Source organism: Rousettus aegyptiacus, unplaced genomic scaffold, assembly GCF_014176215.1.
Source record: "Rousettus aegyptiacus isolate mRouAeg1 unplaced genomic scaffold, mRouAeg1.p scaffold_m13_p_17, whole genome shotgun sequence".
Lineage (NCBI taxonomy): Eukaryota > Metazoa > Chordata > Mammalia > Chiroptera > Pteropodidae > Rousettus > Rousettus aegyptiacus.
In genome coordinates this window covers 33,234,549-33,257,200 of record NW_023416292.1, presented here as the reverse complement: position 1 = coordinate 33,257,200, position 22,652 = coordinate 33,234,549, and the positions used below count along the sequence as shown (strand labels likewise).

The 22,652-nt window shown below is 50.6% G+C and overlaps 1 protein-coding gene across 3 annotated transcripts; it reads left to right on the top strand.

The window, feature by feature from the left end:
* The first annotated feature begins 231 nt into the window (after window positions 1-231).
* Window positions 232-22,448, top strand: MOV10 (Mov10 RISC complex RNA helicase). 3 transcript variants are annotated; one of them, XM_016124305.2, is made up of 21 exons: window positions 233-915; window positions 10,925-11,065; window positions 12,194-12,963; window positions 13,224-13,459; window positions 13,657-13,915; window positions 14,862-14,993; window positions 15,628-15,796; window positions 16,553-16,707; window positions 17,001-17,177; window positions 17,285-17,432; window positions 17,858-18,016; window positions 18,275-18,378; window positions 18,518-18,615; window positions 18,719-18,935; window positions 19,754-19,871; window positions 20,051-20,242; window positions 20,474-20,548; window positions 21,420-21,545; window positions 21,626-21,714; window positions 21,985-22,106; window positions 22,199-22,448. In XM_016124305.2, exons 3-21 carry the CDS (start codon window positions 12,668-12,670, stop codon window positions 22,288-22,290), a joined length of 2,964 nt encoding a protein of 987 aa, XP_015979791.2. In that variant the 5' UTR covers window positions 233-915; window positions 10,925-11,065; window positions 12,194-12,667; the 3' UTR covers window positions 22,291-22,448. The 3 variants fall into 3 exon arrangements, with proteins under 3 accessions (XP_015979789.2, XP_015979791.2, XP_036091141.1); XM_036235248.1 differs by having other exon boundaries at window positions 804-915; window positions 12,760-12,963; XM_016124303.2 differs by lacking the exon at window positions 10,925-11,065 and having other exon boundaries at window positions 232-915; window positions 12,760-12,963.
* Window positions 22,449-22,652: the final 204 nt, after the last annotated feature.

Sequence of the window (22,652 nt, the reverse complement as noted above, 5' to 3'; positions counted from 1 at the left end):
ACAACAAAGACTGAAGTGCAATTAAGTGCCCAAATACATAGCTCAAGGGTAGGGATCACCAGCCTCTCCACGTCACGAAGCCTGTGTACCAGAGAAAAGTAATGACTGTTCCTCCTGGCGGAGCCCCTTGTCCCTCCCACACGTACACACCTTTATCTCAGAGACACTTGGTTCTTTCCCTCAAACTTCTTTTTCTCTTCTGCCTTCCTCCCGGAGTCTGAAGGGGAGGGGGCGTGCCGCTCGCTTCCGTACTGGTTTCTGTCCCTGGTAGTCTGGGGGAGGTGCTGGATGAGCTGCCCCAGTCCAGCTGCAGCCGACTCAGGTCCCAGCCCCTGCCCTTTGCTCGCCTGCTTTTCACTAAGTCCCGAGGCCCTGGGGGCGAGCGTGGGAGTAGCCCAAGCTCAGGCTGGAAAGTCTGGACTGTTCGGGGGGCCTCAGGCGGTAGCCACGTTCAGAGTCTGGCTAGAAACCAGGGGAGGGAGCTTGGGGCAAGGGGAGGGCCCTGAGGGAGGGGTCAGACTCCTTTAGTAAAGAGTTAATGGGAGAGGGGGAGGGGATAGGACGGAGACCGAAGGGAAGGCTCAGGTAGGGAAAGGACGGAGGAGGGGAGCCTGGTGAGAGAAGGGACCCTGCAGGATCGGGGATCTCAGTTAGGGGGCTTCCCCCCGGCTGCACCCACATCTTAGGGCCGCCAACTTCTAGCCGCAGCGGCGACTTTCAGTTTCATTTCCCGGACACTTCTGCCTGGGCCGCAGCCGCCGCCGCCGCCGCCGCCGCGATGCCCCGCAAGTTCAGCTGCCGGCAGCTCCGGGAGACAGGCCAGCGCTTCGAGAATTTCCTGGTCGAGAAGGGACTGGACTCGGAAACAGACCGCGAGAAGCTGCGAACCATTTATAACCAAGACTTCAAGATCAGGTACGGGCCGGCCCACTCCCCGGCCCTGCGCGCCTCCGCGACCCCCGCGGCGGGGCCGCCCTTCCCGCCCCGGGGCGCGGAGTCGCTGCAGCTCCCTCCGGCAGCGGCGGCTCCGGCCGGTCCCGGGGCGGCGCAGACCTCCCCTCCCGCGCTGCCCACGCCCCGCCCGCGGCGCCCGGAGCCCGCCCGCCCGCTCTGCCGGGGCCGGGCCGCCGCGCCGCGTCCCGGTGCAGAGCCTCCCGCGCAGCCCCTCCTCCCCCGGCGCCCCGGGCCGGGTCGGGGTCCGGCGGCCACCCACCGCTTAGGGGGCTGAGGGGACAGCCGTGGGGGAGGGGGCGCCGGGTGGGGGCCCAGGCGGCGCGTGAGCGCGGGGAAGGAGCTTCCTGCTGGTGGCCGCGAGCCCAGGCGCGGGCGCACGGGCGCTCCCGCCCCCTGGCCGAGGGACTGCTTCTTCGGGGGTCCACTGTCCCAGAAAGCCGAAGAGACTCCGTGTAGGAGAGAAATCTCAGGGAGCTCGGAAAGACAAATAGGGTACCAACTGCGTATGTACCAAACCTCCATTAGCACCTGTGGCTTCTTAATGGAGACCCAGTGCCAGGGCCAGGCTCCTGGGGGGACCCCTTCCACTCTGTGGCGGAAGGCTGTTTGGTCCCCCATTCCTGGTGCCAGCCAAGTGAAAATCAAAGAGACTTCTCTGTGTCAAACCATAGAATTGTGCTTCAAAAACACCTCTATCAACAGGCTGCATGCAGCCTTGGGTGGAAAACTGAGAAACAGTTTAACGGGGCTTAACGTGAAGACTTAGGCAAATAAATACGGGGTTAGGTTCAGTAATAGCCCTTCTGAAAAAGACTAGATTTTAGCAGACCAAAAGGCCAGCATGGCTGCTAAAAGAGCGAAAGAACTGTGAGACTGCGTTAACAGAAGTATGTGTGTGGTGGTGATTGGGGCGGGGGGAGGTTGGGGGCGGGGAGCAGTTACTCTCCATATTGATCGGATTGTATCTGGAATATTATTTTCAATAATGAGTATCACATTTTGTGAGGGGCGTTAACAGGCTTGAGCAACAACTGAAGAAAGGGCAAAGATGAGAACTGTTTATGATCCCACACTGTGCTGAGTACTATGGGGAATCTAAAGATGGAAAATGCACAATCCCGGGGAAGCAATAGAAGCTATGATATGCCTGAAAGTATAGGAGGGAATTCAGTGCAGAAGGTGGCATTGGCCTTGGCCGTGAAGGATGAAAATTAGTATTTGAAGGAGGAAAGGCTTCTGTGTTGATTTCATAGTCTGTCGTGAGACCCAGTCAAAAGAAATCAAGAAATTAGAGGAAAAATTGGAGAGGACAAGTTAGTTAACTATGAATATTTTAAAGATTGTCATGGTGGAGAGGACAGTACCTCTGTGCCATTCCATAAGGCAGAACTAGTATTCTAATTAGAACTTTCTTATGCATCCTTTAAACCCAGGCTGGAATGCTGTTGCCAATCCTCATCCTCCTAATGGTACTTCATTGCTTCATCCTCTGGACTCTTAGAGCTCGTTCTTTACACCCTGGGCCATAGCCCATGCACTCCGCCTGTATTAGAGCTGGTAAGGGACTGTGTTCCCCCACCAGACTGTCAGACCCTCTGAAGACAGAAACGGGCTTTTCATCTTATTTGCACCTTCCCTCAGTCCCCACCTTAGGGCCTTGCTCATTCAATTCTTGCAGAATCTAATTGAATTGGTAGGTGGAATTGATCTACAAGACAATGGACTGTCCTGGAGGTACTGCAAGTCCCCCACTGTCAGGAATCCTATGAGATTCCTACACTGGGAAGGATTAGTCCTTTCCAGCTGGGTTATTTATGATGTTAACGAACTGCTGTGCTCCCAACTCTTGCCTTTTCCCATCTCTCATTATTCATTTAGCAAACCTATTTAAGGAGGGTCTGCTCTTCCTGTGCCCTGGTTCCTGCCTCTAAGGGCCTAGTCTAGTAGGGAGTGGCAGACGTGTAGACAGATATGTGATATGGTGCTGCAGGTGCTAGTGTAATGTTTGGAGAGCTGAAGTTGAAATCCTGGTTCTGCCCTTTACTAGTTGCATTAGATTTTGAACAACTATCTGTTAAATAAGAAAAATTCAACCAAGTATATTTTAAAGATCTAATTGTCTTTTTTAAGCAATTCATGCATTGGGCATCATTCTATCTAGTAAATAGAGAGTTGCTCTGAGAAGTTTTACAAAATGGGAAGTTTTTTATAGGCAGGAACTGGGCTGGGCAAGGAAGTTATTAGCAAAAGAAAAGGATGTTTCAGTCTGGGGCACCTTTTTGGGTGGGGGGAGGGCGGCAGGGGTCTTATCTGGCATATTACCTCACCAGTGTGGATCTGGAAATTCCAGACTGAATTGTTTGAGGGCACATTCCTGGTAAAGGCTAAAAACTGCAATCTAGTCTTGGTTTCTTGTCCTAGAGGCAAATGACTCTGCCTTGGGCCTCTTTTATTTTTTTCTTAACATATCTCAGTTTTCCTAACTGGAGTGTATAAAATGCCTGTCTCCCGGGGTTCTGTTGAGGCCAGAATGCACTATGGTAGGTAAAGTGTTTATCCTGTGTAGCACATTGCATAGGTTTTGGGAGTGCTGGCTATCATTTTAGTACAGCGAGGCTTAGGAGTCCTTTATATAGAGTAAGGACTGGTGTCATGAAAAGTTTCTAAGATAAGATGATTATTTCCTTGAGCAGGAGACTCATTCTTTTATCAGTAAGTATGGGCCGGATGCCTCCTGCGAGCAAAGCACCACTGTGTGAGTCACAGTAGATACACGGAAGGAATCTAAGAAAGGAGGCCACAATTAAACAATTATATAATTATTGCTGTGATAAGTGTTTGTAAGAAAAAGTCCAGTATGCATTGAGTGTCTCCGTAACTTGTAGGTATAATTATTGTTGTGATAAGTGTTTGTAAGAAAAAGTCCAGTGTGCATTGAGTGTCTCCGTAACTTGTAGGTCTAACTTAGTCTAGGAATTTGAAGTTTCTGGGAGAAAGTCAGGTTTGAACAGAATCTTCAGAGATAAACGGGAGTAGGCAGAGGTAAAGGGCAAAGAGAGAGCATTCCAGACAGAGGGAGTAGCACCTTCAAAGACTGGGGGTGAACTAGGGAGAACCCAGGGACACAAGGCCAGAGGGAGGCAGGGGCTGGAGGGGGCACGAGGTCCTCCTGGGCTGTGGGGAGGTGTTGTGCCGTTTTCATTTGTTGTGTTTCCTTTTTAATCTTAACAGAAATAGGAAAGCACAGAACGTTTCAGAGGAGGAGACTGACAGGATCAGAGTTTTAGAAAGAACATTCGGGCTTCTGGCATGGAGACTGGCGTGGTGGTCGGACCTCTGTCCAGATGAAAAAATACAATTTACTTCAGGGCCGGGTGTACATAGTTTTCACGGAACAGTATGTGTCCTTGGTACGATACGTAGCCTCACTCCCTGCCCTCTGATTTTTTTTATTCCATTTTACCTTAATTTTATAAACATTCTAGTCTTGACCCCCCTAATCAGAGTTGCAACCCAAGGTTTGTAAAACACAAAGATCGCTTCCAAATCTGATACTGTGTTCTGAGATACCATTCCTCTAGCCGATAGCTGATAGTCTTTCCTGAACTGGATCTGAAAAGATTACTCATCTTTCACCCTGCAAACCACAGGGGCCCAGGGCAAGCATTACAGACCAAGAATGTCCACAGCTGCCGCCAAGTCTGGACAGGCGTGCTGTGGTACAAGTAGCTGAGAATGGCTGAGGTTCCATTAAAAGTGGTTTGACCAGAGGCCCCATGTGGCGTGAGGACCTGTGCCTAAGTTTCTTCTTTTCTAAAATGGAGCGGTAATAGTCGCTCCCTCAAAGGGTTGTTCTGAGGATTAAATGAGATAATGTGTGTAGATACTTAGAACAGTACACAATAAGTGCTCAATAAATACTTTCTACTGTCGTTGGTAATGTTATTGTGTTTGCCTTCTCATTGTAAACATAGACGATCCAAGTGTGCCATATTAAAGCAGTAGACTTAAGCTTGTAGACTGTGGAGCCATAAATTGGGGGACTTGATCTGATTTGTGTTTAATGGTCACCCCTGTCCATTTAAGAGATGGACCAAAAGAGGGCCATGAAAGAGGAACCACTCTAGGGCTTGGAAAAAATGTCATGCTCAGGCAGTTCACGGAAGAAATGTAAATGACTAATGAACAGAAGGACAGTTCCTCAACTCTGTAATGATCAGGGAGATGCAGATTTAAACAAAATGCCATTCCTTTTTGCTTGTGGATTGCAGTTTTCTGGTGTTAGGGGCTGGGGGGAAAGGGCATTCTCAAATTCTTGTTAGTGAGAATATAAGTTTGTACAACTTGTTTAGAGGACAGTTTGGCAGAACTTACTAAAGTTGTAAAGGTTCATCCTCTTTAATTCAGAAGTTCTACTTCAAGGGATTGTCTCATAAAACTCACCGACTAGTACAAGAGTTTCTGTGCAAGAATGGTTATTGTCATATTTGAAATAACCAAAAACCGTAGGCAGCCTTAATATCACTGGGCAAGTAGTTGAACACACCACAGTGCATTCACGCTGTGCTGTTCTGTGCAGCCCCCGAAAGAGCGAGGTGGCTTGGTAAAATGTCACAGGAGGATGTCTGTGGTGGTGAAGGAAGTCTGTCGCAGAGTAGAACGTATAGCGTAAAGAAATAATGTATGCTGAAACATGTTTTTATGTGCATAGAAAGAAATCAGAAAAAATATACATCGAGCAGTTCAGTAGGTAGTTGGAAGAGAGGGATGCTAGGTATTTGTCTGGTTCAAATGTTTTTTAGTGCTTTTTGTAACTACCCTTTCATTTATCTCTTGCATGCAAACTGACATCACACCTATGTAAGTTAACCCACATGAGATCATTATAATAAATGTCTTTTTTTTTTTATCATGGGTCTCTCCCTATATTTGCATCCCACCTTCATTTCCACATTTTGCCCCACCCTCAGGTAACTCATGATATAACTCAGGGTATTTTTTTTTCCCCCCCGGTTGTTTCATTAAAAAAAAAAAAAAAAAAAAGATCATGTTACACATTTTCCACATTCTGATTTTCTTACTCAACAATACACCATGGAAATCACTCTTAACTGTCTGGTATGTGCCACTAATGCGTTGTTGGGGTTTTTTTTTCTGCCCAACGTTTTGTTTTTTGATGCATTTCAAAGTAGGTTATAGACATCAGTGCACTTCATCCCTAAACATTTCAGATGATTATCATGAACTGTAAGAGTTCAAAATTTGTTTATGATTCTTTTTCAAGTAAAAATTACATACAATGAAAAGGACACATTTTAACAAACCCATATATCTTTGTGCGACCCCCAGTCAAGATTTAAAACATGAGCAATCACCCCAGAAAGGTTCCCTTGCCTCCTCTCTTGTACCCACCCAGAAGCAACCACTGCTCTCATTTGTTTTGAGATAGTGCCTGTTCTAGAACTTAATTTAATGGAATCGGAGATACTTTTTTGCATCTTTCACATATTCGACCCTATTGTGTGTATCAGTAGTTTCTTTTTAGGTCTGAGTAGTAGTCTTTGTATGAATACAAATCAGACTTTGTTACCCATTCTCCTGTTCATGGTTTCAGTTTGGAGCTATGTTGAATAAAACTGCTTTGAACATCTTGTACAACTTGTATTCTCATTTCTCTTGGGAATATACCTAGGGATGGAATTACTGTATCATAGGGTAGATAGAATTTACTTCCACACCCACCTCCCACCCCCGTAATCTTAGGCACCTCTTTTTTGATGGCGGCAGTGATGTCTTCTGGACTAACCTGGCGTGACTTTGTCTGGGATTAGGCTGCTAAGCCTACACTACAGACAGCCCATTTCCTGAGCCTACTTCTCCCAACTTCCCAGCAATTTTAATAAAGCTCATATCACTTAAATCACCCATCGTTTATTTTGTTACCTACAACTAATGACTCCAGTTGTACACAGTCATCTAGAAGTAATGCGACTTTTAAAATAGATAAAAATATTTAAAATTTAAAGATAAAAAATAATTTTAAAAATAAAAAAAATTTTAATTAAAAAAAATAAAAGTAGTGTGGTCATGTCTTTATATGTTTTAGCTCCTTCCCACTACCTTTCTTCCTTTACATAGATTGTCCAAGTTTGGACAAAATATATAACCTGACCTCTAACGTTCCAGGCCATTGCAGAATGGCACTGTGTAATTGCCCACCCAGCTGTTTGTTTGCATCGTCATCTGGTTAATCTATAAAACAACAGTTGGGGATTATTTGATATTTCTTTCACCCATTCTGTCAACAAGTATTTATTGAATAAATACCAGGGCTAGGTCTACAGTAGGTGTTTTAGTTGCATTATTTTTCTAAATGAACTTTTATTGGACACATAATGTAATAATGTATTCTTTTCATTAAAAACAGAACATTACAATATATGTTTAGGTTTATAGACTATCAGTCCTTTTCCAAAGTGATTTCCATTTTATATTCCAACCAACAATTCATGAGCATTCTGGTGTTTTCATATCCTTGTCAACCCTTGGTGTTTCCCACCTTTTAAATTTTAGCCATTGAGAGAGTGTGTGTGTGTGTGTGTGTGTTGCATTCTTTGTAATGGTTGCATAACGCTCCATGGTATGAATGCTTACAATTTATTCAGTCATCTCTCTGTTGATGGGCTGTGTTTTGTCTCCGGTTCTTGGCTGCTGTGAATTACTCTGCAGTAAGCGTCCTCGCACATAAGTCCTTATACACTGGCACTTTTCTTTCCATGAGATACATTCCCAGGAATGAGATTCCTCAATTAAAGGAAACCTCTATTTCAAGGATTAGGAGATGTTACCGTTACCGGAGAGTGGGGGGTCCTCTCCTGGCACATTGTCCAGGCTCTTGATGTCTTGAACAAAGAATTGAGCAAGACACAGAAATACAGTAGAAAAGAAAAATTTTATTAGAAAGGAAAGAACATTTCCTGAGCAAAAGAAGCGTGGCTCAAAAAGGCCTGGTAACAAAGCCTTTGGGGTTTTTATCCCTGTGTGCTGTGGGTGGTTACTTTTCTTAGAGGGATGGGCTTCCTTGATTGACAACTAAGATTGACAGGACTCAGATTCATCATTTTGCTTTCTGCATGTGTTTGCTCCCAGAATTCAGTCTGTTATAATGATATTAAGGAACTTCCAGGCATATGCATCATATTATAATGATGATATAATGAGCTTCAGGTGAGTTGAAAGTTGTTGGGGGTCTCACTGCACAGGTGCAAGTGACTGGCTTAAACTGGTACCTACTTCTCTGCCTATTTGTTTCTTCGAGTTTAAAAAATGCCTTTTGGCTTGCGTAATTGTGGGCGGATTAGGGCGGACCCCTTCTAGGATAGGATGACCTCAGTGTCTTTGCTGGCATACTCAAAACCCCCTAACTTTCCTGCTTAACTCTTTTCTAAGAGTCATGACCCACCCCCCTTTTTATTAGTATGAATGTTGAGGGACGGGAAGTCTCTTCTTCCCCATATCTGCCCCCTGCTGAGAATGGCCACAGTCCCTGCCTCCAGGGGTTTCGTGGAGCTCTTTCTCTTTCTTCCTCAGTCAGTGTGGGGTCTTGGGCTTCCTGCTAAAGTACCACCTCAGTCCCTAGACAAGGAAAAGAATATACAAACCTATTATTTAAATCACATATTAATTTCTATTATTGATTTGCCTATTAAGTGAGTAAAGGGAAACAGGCTTGATTAATACATTGCTTAAAGAGTACAAAAAGACCTTTGGCCTAAAGTTTCCTCTCCTCTCAGACTCTTAAGGGCCCTGTCTGGCTTAACACCATTTCTGCTAACAATGGGGTGATGACCCTTATCAATAGCCAGAGAATCTGAGTCTCCGGGGCAGTTATCAGGATTTGAGGAAGAGGGCCTTTTTGCCAAAGAAATGAGGGAAGAAAACTTAAAAAGATTAAGAACTCTGCAAGAGTGTCCCATTTCATTTGTTGCTAAAAAATTAAGAATTTTACAAGTGATATTCCGTTTCGTTGCCAGATTGTTTCCCCAGAGGTTATAATAACACTTCACCTTTCTACCAGCAGCGTACAAGAGTCCACTTTCACAGGCACCTAACAGCAATACACGTTTTGACTATTTCTATTTTTATCAATCAAATGGAATAGTATCTCACTTTTACTTTACTTGGTATTTGTCCACTTTTTGAAGCATCTTTTCATACTTTTTTGATGATCTGTATTTTTTCTTTAAGTCGACTATCTGTTTTTCTATTGAATTATTCATCTTTCTTTTTTTTCTAGAAATCTATGTGAGTAGATGTATAATACAAGAATTGGGCCTTTTTTTTTTTTTCAATCAATATGGACTAAGTTTGTGATTTAAAAAAAAAAAATGAAAAAGAAAACTTTTTATGGCGGTCCAGGGATAGGTGAATTTGGGTGGTGGTGTTACACATGAAGAACAATTTGAGAAGTACTTAGGTGGTAGCACCCACAGTAGAAGTTGCAAAATTTGCAAATTTGAGTACTTCCTGCCTGTGCGCCCATACATTAGTTTCCAAAAAGTCAGAAGATCTGGCCATCTTGGGCCTACATTCCCTGCTGGCAATATCTGTCTGGAATTGAGGAACCCTGAGGATGTAGTCCTTACACTAATGACTCAGCAATGGGACCGTAGGAGTGCCTGAGAGGGCCGACTGCAGGTATCAAAGATACCTGAGTAGGTTGGCCTTTGTCTGCATTTGAGTTTGTGCCTGATGCATAGAATTTAGTGATTCAATCACCAAGGGGTCCCAGTGAAAGTTACTGATGACAACCTGATTTTGGTGCCTTTATGACTGGACTCCTCAGCTCCATACCTGATTTTTTAAGACTTCCTTCTGATACTCCTCCCATTCTTGGGGGTTTCTTCTCTGATTTCTCTTCTTCTCTGGGTTATTCCGGCCTCAGCTGTTGTCAGACTACTCACATTCTCTCTGGGGAAGTCCCAAACACTTCTGATAGCACTGGCCAGCGTTACAATCAAAAAGGAGGTTTATTAGAGAAGTGGTAACACTCCGTAGGCAGAGCATGGTCTTCACTCAGGGACCAACAGTGAGAGCCTGAGAGAGAGGGACAGAGCAAGAGACAGTGAGAGGGACCTGAGTGCTGGGAGAATTGAGTGTATATGTCATTGTTAGTTTCTATGAATTACGGTTTGAAGACTTTGTTTACCCATTTTCTTTTGATGGTACGGCTGTGTGGTGTGAAAGATAGGAGCATGCAGTGTGAAAGGCCTGCCGGCAATTCCTAGCCTTTAATCCATAGGTTCCCCCGTGATCTTAACCTGTAGAGAATGAATGACTGCGTTTATTTTGTGCTTTCCTGTTTTCCCTTCGTGGTATAGATAAATGGTGTTTCAGCAATACCAGCAGAAATCTTCCTTTTTTTCTGTAGGTTTCTTCGTGTTCTGGTCTTAGGTCCTGTCAGCACATGGCAGTCTCTGAATATGGCTTGATTTAACATTTAGTTCTGTTGCCTCCTCCCTAAATATACCTATTGTTGTAACTCCTACCTGAGATTGTCACTGCTCCCCAATATTAGCGTCTGCGTTGATTTTGGCCTGAGTTCTCAGCTTCTGACTCAGGGACCCAGCTGCCTCTGGATCACAGGAATCTCAAACTGAGTGTGTCCAAATCATAATGTCATGGTCGGTCCTCTCCTCCTCCTCCTCCTCCTCCTTCTCCTGTCCTTTTTCCTATCTCGGGAATAGTCCTCTAAGCCAAGCCACTGATTTGGGTATTGTCCTAGACTCTTCCTTCTTCCCAGTCTCCATTCTTCCTCCTGTCAATCACCAAATCCTGCTAATTTTACATTCGACATATTAGATCCCGCCTCTCTTCTATCCTTAACCACTGCCTTATTCTGGCCCTTGTCATCTTGTAATTGGACAGTTAGTTACAATGGCCTTCTTCTAACTGGTCTCCCTGCCTACAGTCTTGCCTCCAGCATATCCATCCTCCAATCCTGATGCCAGAGTGATCTGAAATGCAAATATGATCTTGCCACTCCCCTGCTTAAAATCCACCACCGAGGTGGTTCTGTAACCACAGTGTAGCCCTCTGATGCAGGCTGAAAGTAAGTCGTTACACTACTCTTCCTACTGCTACTACTGTTAGTACCACGATTACTACTAATACGAATACTAATAATAGTAGTTAACATTTACTGAGCATTTTCTGTTGTGTTTCGGAACAATTCATTATCTTTTTAAAACAGATCAGAGCCCATTCCAAGTTTTGTGAATAGTGTCATTCTCATTTGAGGTGAAGGAAAGGAGCAGAGTTATAGGCAGGGGGCAGGGCACCAGAGAAGTGTCTCTATCTGTAAATTGTCTTACCACATGCCAATGAATGCCCATGCTTGACTGAGCCTTAATAGTTTAATTGTGGCCACCATGGTCCCTACCAACTATGGTTTGCTTTCATTCCCTGTAAAGCATCGAGGGAGGGTGGTCAGCTGTCCAGATCTCAGATATGTCCATGAAGTATTGTCACATGGGGGGATGCTCAGTGGCTCCTGGGTACCAGTAAAGGAGGAGGACTGCTGGCCTTCAGGGTCAAGTCCAGGCATCATGGCCCGGCACACATAAGTATGCGTGACCTGGTCCCTGCCCACCTCTGCTGCCTCCCTTGCACTTTTCACGCTAGTACAACCACACTGTGTCTGACACTAACCATAGCTCACCTCACTGAGGTCTCCTTATGTGCCAAGCACTGGGTTAAGCCGTTCACTGCAGTGTGTCCATCTCTTGTAATCCTCGCAGCCCCGCGAAGTGTGTTGTCATTATCATTTTATAGAGGAAGAAAGCGAGGCTCTGAGAGGTGAAATAACCCCAAGGGGACCCAGCTAGTTGCAGAGCAGGTGGGCCCCCTGTCCCTACCCCTGGATCACACCCAGCACTCACGTCGTACCCGTCGACACCCATTCATTCATCCTTCAGCGCCCAGTTCTGGTGCGGGCTCCCGGGAAAGCCCTGTCCCTGTCCCTGTCCCTGTCCCCGGGCTGGGGCCGATGCACTCAGTCCCTGCTCCTCGCAGCAGTTCTGGAGCTCCTGCCAGTTTGAACCCACAGCATCTAGCGCAGTGTCTGGCACATAACAGGTCTCCGTTAAGTGTTTGTCGAGTTGACTAACCTGAGTTACAGGCGTGGAATGTTGACGTCCTTGTCCTTCTGACCAGTTTTCCCTGTCTTCACCTTCTCTAGGCACAAAGCCAAGCTCTTTGATCTCGGGAGAAGGCTCCTTTCCCTTCCTGCGTGGGTTCCGCCTGCACCCTCTGACTCTGGGTGGAACCTGCTGTCTGATCAGCCACCTCCCCCACGCAGCCTGGACATCTGTTCTCTCTGGCTGACCCCCCTCACTCCCCCATCAGCCTGGACCCTAGATCCACCCTCCGAATCAACTCACTCACTTTCCCTTAAACTTAGCCCTTCCCACTGGGTCGTTTGTATGTTTTTCTGTCCCGCAAATAGTTTTCCCCGCAAATCTTCATTTCTTTCTCCCTCTTAGTCCTCCAAATCGACAGCCCACAACTGGACTTTTCTCCTCAGAAATGCACGTCCACGACCTGCTGTTTAAAACTTGGGAGGGCCCATTGCTTTTCCTTAAAACATTTAAGATTCCTAGGATCCCCAGCCCGAGGTTGTCCTTGGGCCCTGTCCCGGACCGCGGCAGGGCTGATGTGTCCCCCGCAGACGCCCTCCCCGGCAGGCCGCCTGCGTCCCCCTGGCCCCGCCCCGCCTCACTTCCCAGTCTCCTCTGCTTCCGGCAGCTCTGGGACCCCCAACCCTGGCTTCTCCTCCATGCTGTACGGGATGAAGATTGCAAATCTGGCCTTCGTCACCAAGACTCAGGTCAGGTTCTTCAAACTCGACTGCTGGGCCGACGCGTCGTTGCCAGAAAAGAGGAAAATGAAGCTGGGGTCCGATATCAGCACACACCACAAGTCACTGCTAGCCAAGATCTATCACGACAGGTGTGTGCGACAGGCGGGGGCCGGCGCGTGCGGGAAGCCGCCTGGCTGGGGAAAGCGGTTTGCCTCTGGTGGGGGTGAGGACCCGTCTTTGAGGGGGGCTGGGAGAGGTGGATTAGGGGCTGGTTGTTCTGCGGGAGGGGTGGGTCCCCTGAGCACAGCCGCCACTTGGCCGGCCTCCCCAGCCTAGAACTTTCCGTAAGGCAACCCTTAGCCCACGTGCCCCTCACCCCAGCCCCCACTTTGATTCCCACTCTCCCCAGGGCTGAGTATCTTCACGGAAAACATGGTGTGGACGTGGAAGTCCAGGGGCCCCATGAAGCCCGGGATGGGCAGCTCCTTATTCGCCTGGATTTGAACCGCAAGGAGGTGCTGACCCTGAGGCTTCGCAATGGAGGAACGGAGACCGTCACCCTCACCCATCTCTTCCCACTCTGCCGGACCCCCCAGTTTGCCTTCTACGATGAAAACCAGGAGCTGCCCTGCCCACTGGGCCCTGGTGAGGGGGTTTCCAAAGGAAGAGCCTCTGGTGGACAGGAGCTTGCAGAAGGAAGGGCTGGTGCCCCGGGAACCATGCTGTTGCTGTCCCGTGGGCCCCACCTTGGGACGGGCTCTCGGGGCAAGTGTCCAGGGCAGGGATGCCAGTGGGGAACCACTTGCCCACAGCACCCGCACTCACAAGCCCCTGTCCCCCAGGTGAGAGCTACGACCTCCACGTCCACTGCCGGACCACCTTTGTGGGCTACTTCCCAGCCACGGTGCTCTGGGAGCTGCTGGGACCCGGGGAGCCCAGTTCCGAAGAAACGGGCACCTTCTACATCACCCGCTTCTTGGCGGCCGTCGCCCACAGTCCCCTGGCAGCACAGCTGAAGCCCACGATGCCGTACAAGCGCATCCCGCTCACTGGAAAGCCCGTTGTGACCACCCGGGTGGAGGAAGGAGAGAGACCTGACCGGTAACTCTGCCCCCTCCCCGCAGCCGGGCTGGGGGGCGCCCTGACTCGACCGAGTGGACCTGTAGGAGGAGCAGAGCTGAGAGCAGAACCCCCATTCTTAGAAACTGTGAGTTCTTAACTCCTCCAGGTCTCAGAGACCTTTTCTGCCTGGGAAGAAAGATGCAGATACACGCAAAATTTGAAGTCTTTTCAACTGTGTGATGTTAAAAAGGCAGCGCAGTAGAGACCACTCACTCTCTGGTGACGACTTTATTGAGACAGTTCACACACCATGCGGTTCACCCATTTAAAGTGTACAGATCTGGTTTTTAGTATATTCACATGTATATTCACACGCCCGGCCATCACCGCTGTTCTAGAACATTCGTTACCCCAAAAAGGAACCCACCCCCTTCAGCTATCACTCCCTTCCACTCCCCATTTCCTCCCAGTCCTAAGCAGACACTCATCTGCTGTCTGTCTGATATGAATGCAGTCATAGAAGCTTTGCAGGCATCTCTTCCTGGCGTTTTTTTTTTTTTTTTTTTTTTTTTCTCGTTGAAAACATATGTGTATAGTACAAATTAACAAAGAGAAAAGTCTGGAGGACTACCTACCAACACGTTAATATTGATTATCCCTGGGTGGTGAAAATGTTGTTTATTTGCTCACTGATTTATACCTATTTTCCAATTTTTCTCTAATGCACACATTGTTATGTACATATATATGTATTGCATCTGTATTTTTGAATGGATCGCACTTTTCAGAACTGAGAATGAACGGTCCAACCGTGGGGTGAGCAGCCTCGTAAGATAGTGAGTTCTGCCTCGTTGGGCAGAGGCTGCCGGCCCCCGTCGGCCGCGGTGCCGTGTAGGACTCCTGCCTCCAGGGAGGGTCCCTCTCCAAGTCTCTGAAGCGAGGGTGCTCTGCGTTAGTGACTGCTTTTCTTCCCCAACTCCTGCAGTGCAAAGGGCTATGACCTGGAGCTAAGTTTGGAGCTGGAGATGTATAACCCACCCCCCAACCTCCGGCAGTTGCTCCCCAAACTTCAGGGAACAAATGTCTTCACTGCCCCAAAGGACATTGCTAAAATCAAGTAAGTGCCACCCCTCTCCGCCCCTGGTGCTTTCCCTGTCTCTCCCCTGCTGGCTTCTTCCCACGCCCCATACCTGTGCCCTCAGCCGCCCCCACTCCGTTCATTCATTCCCGTATCCGGCATGCACTGTGTACCTGGCACTGTTCAGGGTGAATCAGTTACCTGAGGGCCTTGCCCATTCTAGTCGGGGGGAAGTGAGCATTTGTCTTAAAACCTGTTGTAATTTCACGGAGTGATGCGTGCTGTGAAGAACTAAACTAAAGCTCACCTAAAACCAGGAGATGGATGGTGCTGTTCTGCAGAGAGCAGTTGGTCCTAGCCTCTTAGAGGTGGCATTTGAACAGAGACTGATAGTGAATGAGGTGATGGTGGGAGTCATAGGGGGATCTTGGGAGGAGAACATTCCAGGCGCTGGGATCCACAGTGCAAATGCCAACTTGGGTCTGAGGTAGGGGGCAGGGGTCTGACCCCTATTCACTTCTCTGCCTTCCTGGCCTTCTCTGATTCCTGATGTTTTCCTAGTTTCTGAGCTGCGGATAGGAGAGGTTGCATGTTCCTGGCCGAGGAGGGGGTTGGTCTCCTGACCCATCCTCTTGCTGCCCCCTCTCTCCCACCCCCCAACTGTCACCGCCAGGGCCCAGCTGGAGACACCCCTAAAGTCGAGGAACTACGAGGTGAAGTTCCGGCTGCTGCTGCACCTGGAAGAGCTGCAGATGGAGCATGACATCCGGCACTATGACCTGGAGTCGGTGCCCATGACCTGGGACCGCAAAGACCAGAACCCCAGGCTGCTCACGCTGGAGGTCGGGGCTTGGATCGGGTTCGGGGACGTGATCTCAAGTTAGCCAACCCGCAGGCTACAAGCAGAACACTGTTCATGCTGGCGGGGCAAAACAAGAGATGAAGAAGAGGGCTCAGCAGGAGGCAGAGTGGGCACCCTACACCCAGAGCGAGTCCGAGCAGGGCACTGGGGAGGACCTGGGTTGTAGTCCCAACTTTGCTGCCGCCGGCTCTGTGGTCCTGTGCAAGTCACGTGCTCTCTCTAGGTCTAATTCCCTCACCTGGGAAGTGCAGAGCTGGACTGGTTCATTCTTAGAGCCTTTTCCAGCTCTCAGATGTTGACCGTGTCCCCAGAATCCCAGAATGACATGAGGATGGGTTCTGACACACACATGCTAAGGCAGGGACCCGGTGAGAATGATCAGAGAGATTCCTGCAGGAACCGAGTTTGAAGGAGATTTTAAAGGCAGAGTAGAAACTAAGCTGGCCAAGAGAGCAGCAGCTGGGCAGGCCAGAAGGCTGGCTCCCAGATCCTGAGATCATGTGTTGAAGAGTTTTCAGGATACCTGTGCCCAGCATCTCTGAGCAGCTTGGACAGACTTGTCTCCTCCCTCATACCCGGACTCTTGCACTGTCTGCTGGGAGAGAGGAAAGAGGCAAAACCCCCAGGGTCTTGGGGTAGAAACGTAGAGCTGCAGAGGGGGCCTAGAGGGCCTGGGAGTTGGGCCCTCCATTGGGGCCCCCTGGGATAGAAGCTTGCTTGTGTCCATACCCCATAGGTTCCCGGGGTGGCAGAGAGCCGCCCCTCAGTGCTCCGGGGAGACCACCTGTTTGCCTTGTTGTCCTCTGAGACACACCACGATGACCGTGTCACCTACAAGGGCTACGTGCACAGGGTGGAATTGGACCGCGTCAAGCTGAGCTTTTCCCCAAGGTGGGTGTTGGGGGAACCCTGAGCTGCTCGAAGGGTCTGCAGACATCTCTCTGATGCCGGGGGAGGAGGGGTGCTTTTCCCTGACATGAGCTGGGACTGCAGGGCCAGGGTAGGAGGCTCTTCTTCAGGGGGACCCTGAGATGCTTCAGCAGCTTTTTCTCTCAGAGGGATTGCACGGAGGTCTTGAAGGCGAGGGTGAGCCAGGGCGGTGAAGAGTCCTGGCCTTTTATTACCCACAAACTCCCTCTCACCCCCCATCAACTGGAGCTCTTCCTGTCTCTCACTTCCTAAAGCCTCCTGAACCGCTTCGTGGATGGGCTGACCTTCAAAGTGAATTTCACCTTCAACCGCCAGCCTCTGCGGGTGCAGCATCGCGCCCTGGAGCTGGCGGGGCGCTGGCCGCTGTGGCCCACGCTCTTTCCTGTGGCCTCCCGTGACATCCCGCTGCTGTCCTCGGATCTGAAGCTCAAGTGAGAACCATGGGCAGGAGGGTTCTGGGCTACTCAGATTGTGGGCCTAGAGAATAGGGGGGCCTCTGGGACAGTGGGTGACTTCACGTCCCCGGCCTCTCTGCCAGGCTCTACGACCGGAATCTGGAGTCCAACCCTGAGCAGCTACAGGCCATGAAGCACATTGTTACGGGCACCACCCGTCCAGCCCCCTACATCATCTTTGGGCCACCAGGCACTGGCAAGACTGTCACCTTAGTGGAAGCCATCAAGCAGGTGGGGCATGAGCATAGACCTGGGCCCTACACACCAGCTTCCCCACGTGCAAGCAGTTGTCCCCAGATTCTGGTCTCTTGCAGCTCCTAATGCCCCTCTGCTGCCAGCACGGGTCAGTGCTTCCGTTGAGCAGGTCGTGTGCTGCGCACCTCCTGGAGTCACCGTCCACAGTTCAGTCATCATAGGCTCGTTTGCTTACTGCGAGTTTTCCAGCATTAAAGCGCTGTTTGGACTGGCAGGGGCTGGGGGTCGGGGCTTGCCTTCTGCATCACTCCCTCCCTCAGTTTGGGGAGGCAGATGCCAGCCTGAGTCACAACCCCAGCCTGAGTCAGACCGAAACCTAAGTGATAACTGAATCTCCCCCTCTCCCGCCAAACCAGGAAGCTGCTTTCCACACCGCTTATTCTCCCGCCCCACCCCCACAGGTGGTGAAGCACTTGCCCAAAGCCCACATCCTGGCCTGTGCTCCATCCAACTCGGGGGCTGACCTCCTCTGCCAGCGGCTTCAGGTCCACCTGCCCCGCTCCATCTACCGCCTCCTGGCCCCGAGCAGGGACATACGGATGGTGCCTGAGGACATCAAGGTACCTGAGGAAGTTCAGGAGGCCAGAGGTCGGTGGGTGCTGGGGAGGCTCTCAGCAGACTCTGGGGCAGCAACCCTGGAGACCTGGATTCTGATCCTCTGTATGTGACCCTGGGTGGGTCAGGACCCCTCTCTGGCCTTCACTTTCCCTGTGTGTAAAGTGAGAGACGTGAATAAAATTTCCTGGGGGCCCAGAGCCGGAATGAGGGTGAGAGTAGGTGGGGCCAAGCTGATTCTCTTCTCCCTCCGCGATCCACAGCCCTGCTGTAACTGGGACCCAAATAAGGGGGAGTATGTGTTTCCTGCCAAGAAGAAGCTACAGGAATATCGCGTCTTAATTACTACCCTCGTCACTGCCAGCAGGTGGGAATGTGTTGTGTGTCTCTTAATCACTTGTGGAAGTAAAGGGGCTGCAGGCCGGGGCGGGGCCAGCTTGGATGAGCATTCAGGTTTGCTAGTCAGGTTCCTGGGTATGACCGCTGCCTGGCCTGACACCTCCCAGGTTGGTCTCGGCCCAGTTTCCCATTGATCACTTCACACACATCTTCATCGATGAGGCTGGCCACTGCATGGAGCCCGAGAGTCTGGTGGCCATAGCAGGTGAGGGACTCAGGGTAGGTCGCGGGTGCACCCACCCTACATGTACGTGGGGTCTGGGAGGTCCCACCACTGACGTTTCCCCCCGTGCTGTGTTGCCTCCCAGGGCTGCTGGAAGTCAAGGAGACGGACAACCCAGGGGGACAGCTGGTGCTAGCGGGAGACCCTCGGCAGCTGGGGCCTGTGCTTCGTTCCCCACTGGCCCAGAAGCATGGGCTGGGGTACTCCATGCTGGAGCGGCTGCTCACCTACAACAGCTTGTACAAGAAGGGCCCCAATGGCTATAACCCCCAGTTCATAACCAAGCTTCTACGCAACTACAGGTATTCCACACCCGCCCCCTGCCCCTTCCCACCTTCGCGCTCTCTGTAGCTCCAGCTGGAGGTTGCTCAGTCCTGTTGCTCAGAGGCTGTGTGATGCAGGACTATAAACCGGAAGGTCCAAAGGCTCCTCTCGGACCCCAGCACTGCTACCCCATGGTGGTGTGACTTAGCAAGCGGCTTTGCTCTCGAGCAGTTTGCTTATCTGTATATTGAGGGATGGTCTGTGGTTCCCAGACGCTGGGACGTGTCTGGTATGGGTCCCAGATGAAGTTTCCAGGCAATCCAAAGAGAAATGAGAAAAAATAAGGACAATGTGTTATTTTTTTTTTCCATTAAGCTAATTGTTACTCAAAAAGCTACCCTTCCTTTAGTCAATGAGTTTATACATCTGAAAAGCTCAGATGAGTTCCTAAGTCCTGATTAGTTCTTTAGTAACTTGGCTGTCATGTTAGTACTTTCTGTGTTTTTGGATTTAGTACATTCTTATCAAATAAAGGTGACAGTAGATGGTACTTGTTTTTATACCGTCCTTTGTTGGCAAAATTAGAACTTAAGAACAAGTCCCTAATTTCTTGTTTTCTTCTTTTAAATTTGGCTGGTCTTTGAAACCTCTGGACCAGATCCTCTGTGGAACCACGTGGGGTTCTGTTGGGCTTAGTCCTGGGAGCAGACATTGTAGGTGAATGAGCCTGCCATCCAGTGGGCAGAAGCAGGAAGATAATGTGTGTGGGCCCAGAGCCGGCAGGGCGGGGTCCCGGAGGGCAAGGCAGAAGTAATCCAGCACCTGGTCTTGCTCTCCTTCCTCCTCCTGCCCCCAGGTCTCACCCCAAAATCCTGGACATTCCCAACCGGCTCTATTACGAAGGGGAGCTGCAGGCCTGTGCCGACGTCCTTGACCGAGAGCGCTTCTGCCACTGGGAGGATCTGCCTCGAAAGGTGAAAGGCTCCTACCCCTGAACCCCACCTTCCCTCCTGTTGAAGGTGCAGGGCAGGAGGTGGCTCTGAGTGGAAACCATGGGCCTGTCCCTTTGTCACCTTCGCCTGCCTGAAAGGGTTTGGGGGTGAGAGGAAAGTGGGCAGGGAGGTCCAGCTGAGGGTTTTCCCCCACCGTCCAGGGCTTTCCCATCATCTTTCATGGCGTAATGGGCAAGGACGAGCGTGAGGGCAATAGCCCATCCTTCTTCAACCCTGAAGAGGCTGCCACGGTGACTTCCTACCTGAAGCTGCTCCTGACCTCCTCCTCTAAGAAGGGCAGAGCCCGCCTGAGCCCCCGAAACGTGGGCGTCATCTCCCCATACCGGAAGCAGGTCAGGTCCTCAGTTCCCATCAAAGGTGGGATGCCCAGATGGTACCTATCTCATAGCCAGACCACTAGGTGGAGGTTCGCAGAGCTCAGGCCTCTGCCGGCCCCATATCTCAAGCTCAGAGTTCAGCTGCCCCTCCCTCTTTGCGTCCCAGCTCCCTGGCCTCCTACCTGACTCCTCCCTCTTGCACTGGGGTAATGGCATGAGCGAAAGGCACCTGTCCCCATCTTCCAGGTGGAAAAAATCCGATATTGCATCACCAAACTTGACAAGGAACTTCGGGGCCTGAATGACATCAAGGACTTGAAGGTGACGCCGAGCAGTTTCACATTCACTCCCTGCCTTCTGTGCCCCTCACTTCCCCCCTCGGAGGCTTCCTCAGGCTCCTGCCCTGACGCCCCAGGCCAGCCCATGCCCCACTCCACCCTGGCTTGATTCTCCCCAAACCTCTCACTCCTGGAGATCCCAGCGTGTGGTTCTTGGATGGGACAGGGAAGCCTGCGTGTTTAGCAAACGCCCCACACCATTCTTATGATCAGGCTGGCTAGAGGCCTCTGCCCTAAGGATATAAAGTCCAAACTCTGGCCTGCCTGACCTGTCATGTGATAGTGGGGGGCGGGGTGGGGGCTCCCACCCTCTGGGTCAGTCAGTAGCTTGGCTCTCTCTAAAGTCTGACTTTCAACACTGGCTGCAGATAAGAATCTCCTGGAGAGCTTTTAGTGCTGCCAGAGCCAGGTCCCCACCCAGCCAATTAAGACAGCTATCTGGGGGCAGAGCCAGGGCGTCCATATGTTTTCCAGCTCCTCAGGTGACCTCGTGGGCACCCAGAGTTGAAAACCAATGCTTTTAAGAGGTAGAGGCTTCTCCCTTGGAAATTCTGATTCAGGAGGTCTGGACTTAATGTTTATCTTCAGGAAAGTTTGAGTTACTTACTGTGTTTTCTTCGCTTAGAACGCGCTCCGGCCCCCACCCCTTCCACGGGATCCACCCTTCAGGTTTCAGCTTCCAGGGCATCCTCCTGTCCCCTTTCCTGCCCCTGTCGAGGACTTACTGCTCTGTGACAGTTGCCCAGGGACTTCCCCCACACCCACCTTGGATCGCAGTCTCCCCGAGGCAGGGCTTGTCCCTCTGGCTCCCCTCTCGGCCCCCTGGTCCCAGGCCCTGCCTCTCGCCTCTCTAGGTGGGCTCCGTGGAGGAGTTCCAAGGCCAGGAACGCAGCGTCATCATCATCTCCACTGTGCGCAGTAGTCAGAGCTTCGTGCAGCTGGATCTGGACTTTAACCTGGGTTTCCTGAAGAACCCCAAGGTTGGAGGGCTGGGAAGGGGCAGGAATCCTCCGTTCCTTAGGGCCTTTCCCTCCCATGATGTGACCACTTCTTCTCGCAGAGGTTCAACGTGGCTGTGACTCGGGCCAAGGCTTTGCTCATTGTGGTGGGCAACCCGCTCCTCCTGGGCCATGACCCCGACTGGAAGATGTGAGCATTCCCACCCCGTGATGCTTTTCGTGGGGCCACAGCCCCCAGCCGAGGGCGGGAGGATCTTGAGCACCTTCTTGTGGCTCAGTTCATCCTCAGACCTGTCAATCTTCACAGTCCCATTTAAGTTACTTGACACTCCGAGGTTAAGCGACTCACTCAAAGACACAGGACAGTGTGGCAGGACTCAGGCTTAGCCCCCAGCCTCTGCAGGCCTGCACAGCTGTGCGTGTGCGTGTGTGCGTGTGTAAATGTGCTTGTCCCCCACAGATTCCTGGATTTCTGTAAAGAAAATGGGGGGTATACTGGGTGCCCCTTCCCTGCCAAACTGGACCTGCAGCAAGGACAGAACTTACTCCAAGGTCTGAGTAAGCTCAGCTCCTCTACCTCAGGTATGGCTGGGCCAGGGTGGGCCAGGTCAGGGACAGTGCTGGGCAGGGGGGCGGTAAGGAAGACAGCTCCAGCTCCCCTCCTTTCTTTCTAGGGCCCCGAAGTCGCGACTACCTCCCCCAGGAGCGAGGGCGTGAAGGCGGCCTGCCCCTGCAGGTGGAGCCAGAGTGGAGGAATGAGCTCTGAAGAGACAGCAGCGGGCCTCGCGCACCCGTCAAGCCTTAAGTGCCTGTCCACCCACCCACCCTGACCCAGAACCCAGCTGAGCTGCCTCAAGGCTGGGAGTTTACATCCCCTCCCCTGCTGGAAAGAAAGAAAAACAATGAAGACAAAACCTTGATTGATTCCTAGCCTCTTCTCTGCCCGGCCCCAGGTTCAGGAGCTCTCAAGTAGGACCCTGCCCAAGGCCACATCCCTTTCCCCTTAGAGAAACCCCACCCCCGCATCCAGGGAAGGAAAGCCAGTGGGAGGTGGCAGAGAAGCCACCCACAGGCTTCTAAGTTTAGTCCCTGCTCCAGACCACTCCCCTCACCCGCCTCCAAGGCCCT

Coding starts and splice junctions, on each gene's coding strand:
- MOV10 (XM_016124303.2), top strand. CDS start 779: ATGCCCCGCAAGTTCAGCTGCCGGCAGCTCCGGGAGACAGGCCAGCGC. Junction 13,460..13,656: donor GCCCTGCCCACTGGGCCCTG/GTGAGGGGGTTT, acceptor CCTGTCCCCCAG/GTGAGAGCTACGACCTCCAC. Junction 15,797..16,552: donor CCAGGCTGCTCACGCTGGAG/GTCGGGGCTTGG, acceptor CATACCCCATAG/GTTCCCGGGGTGGCAGAGAG.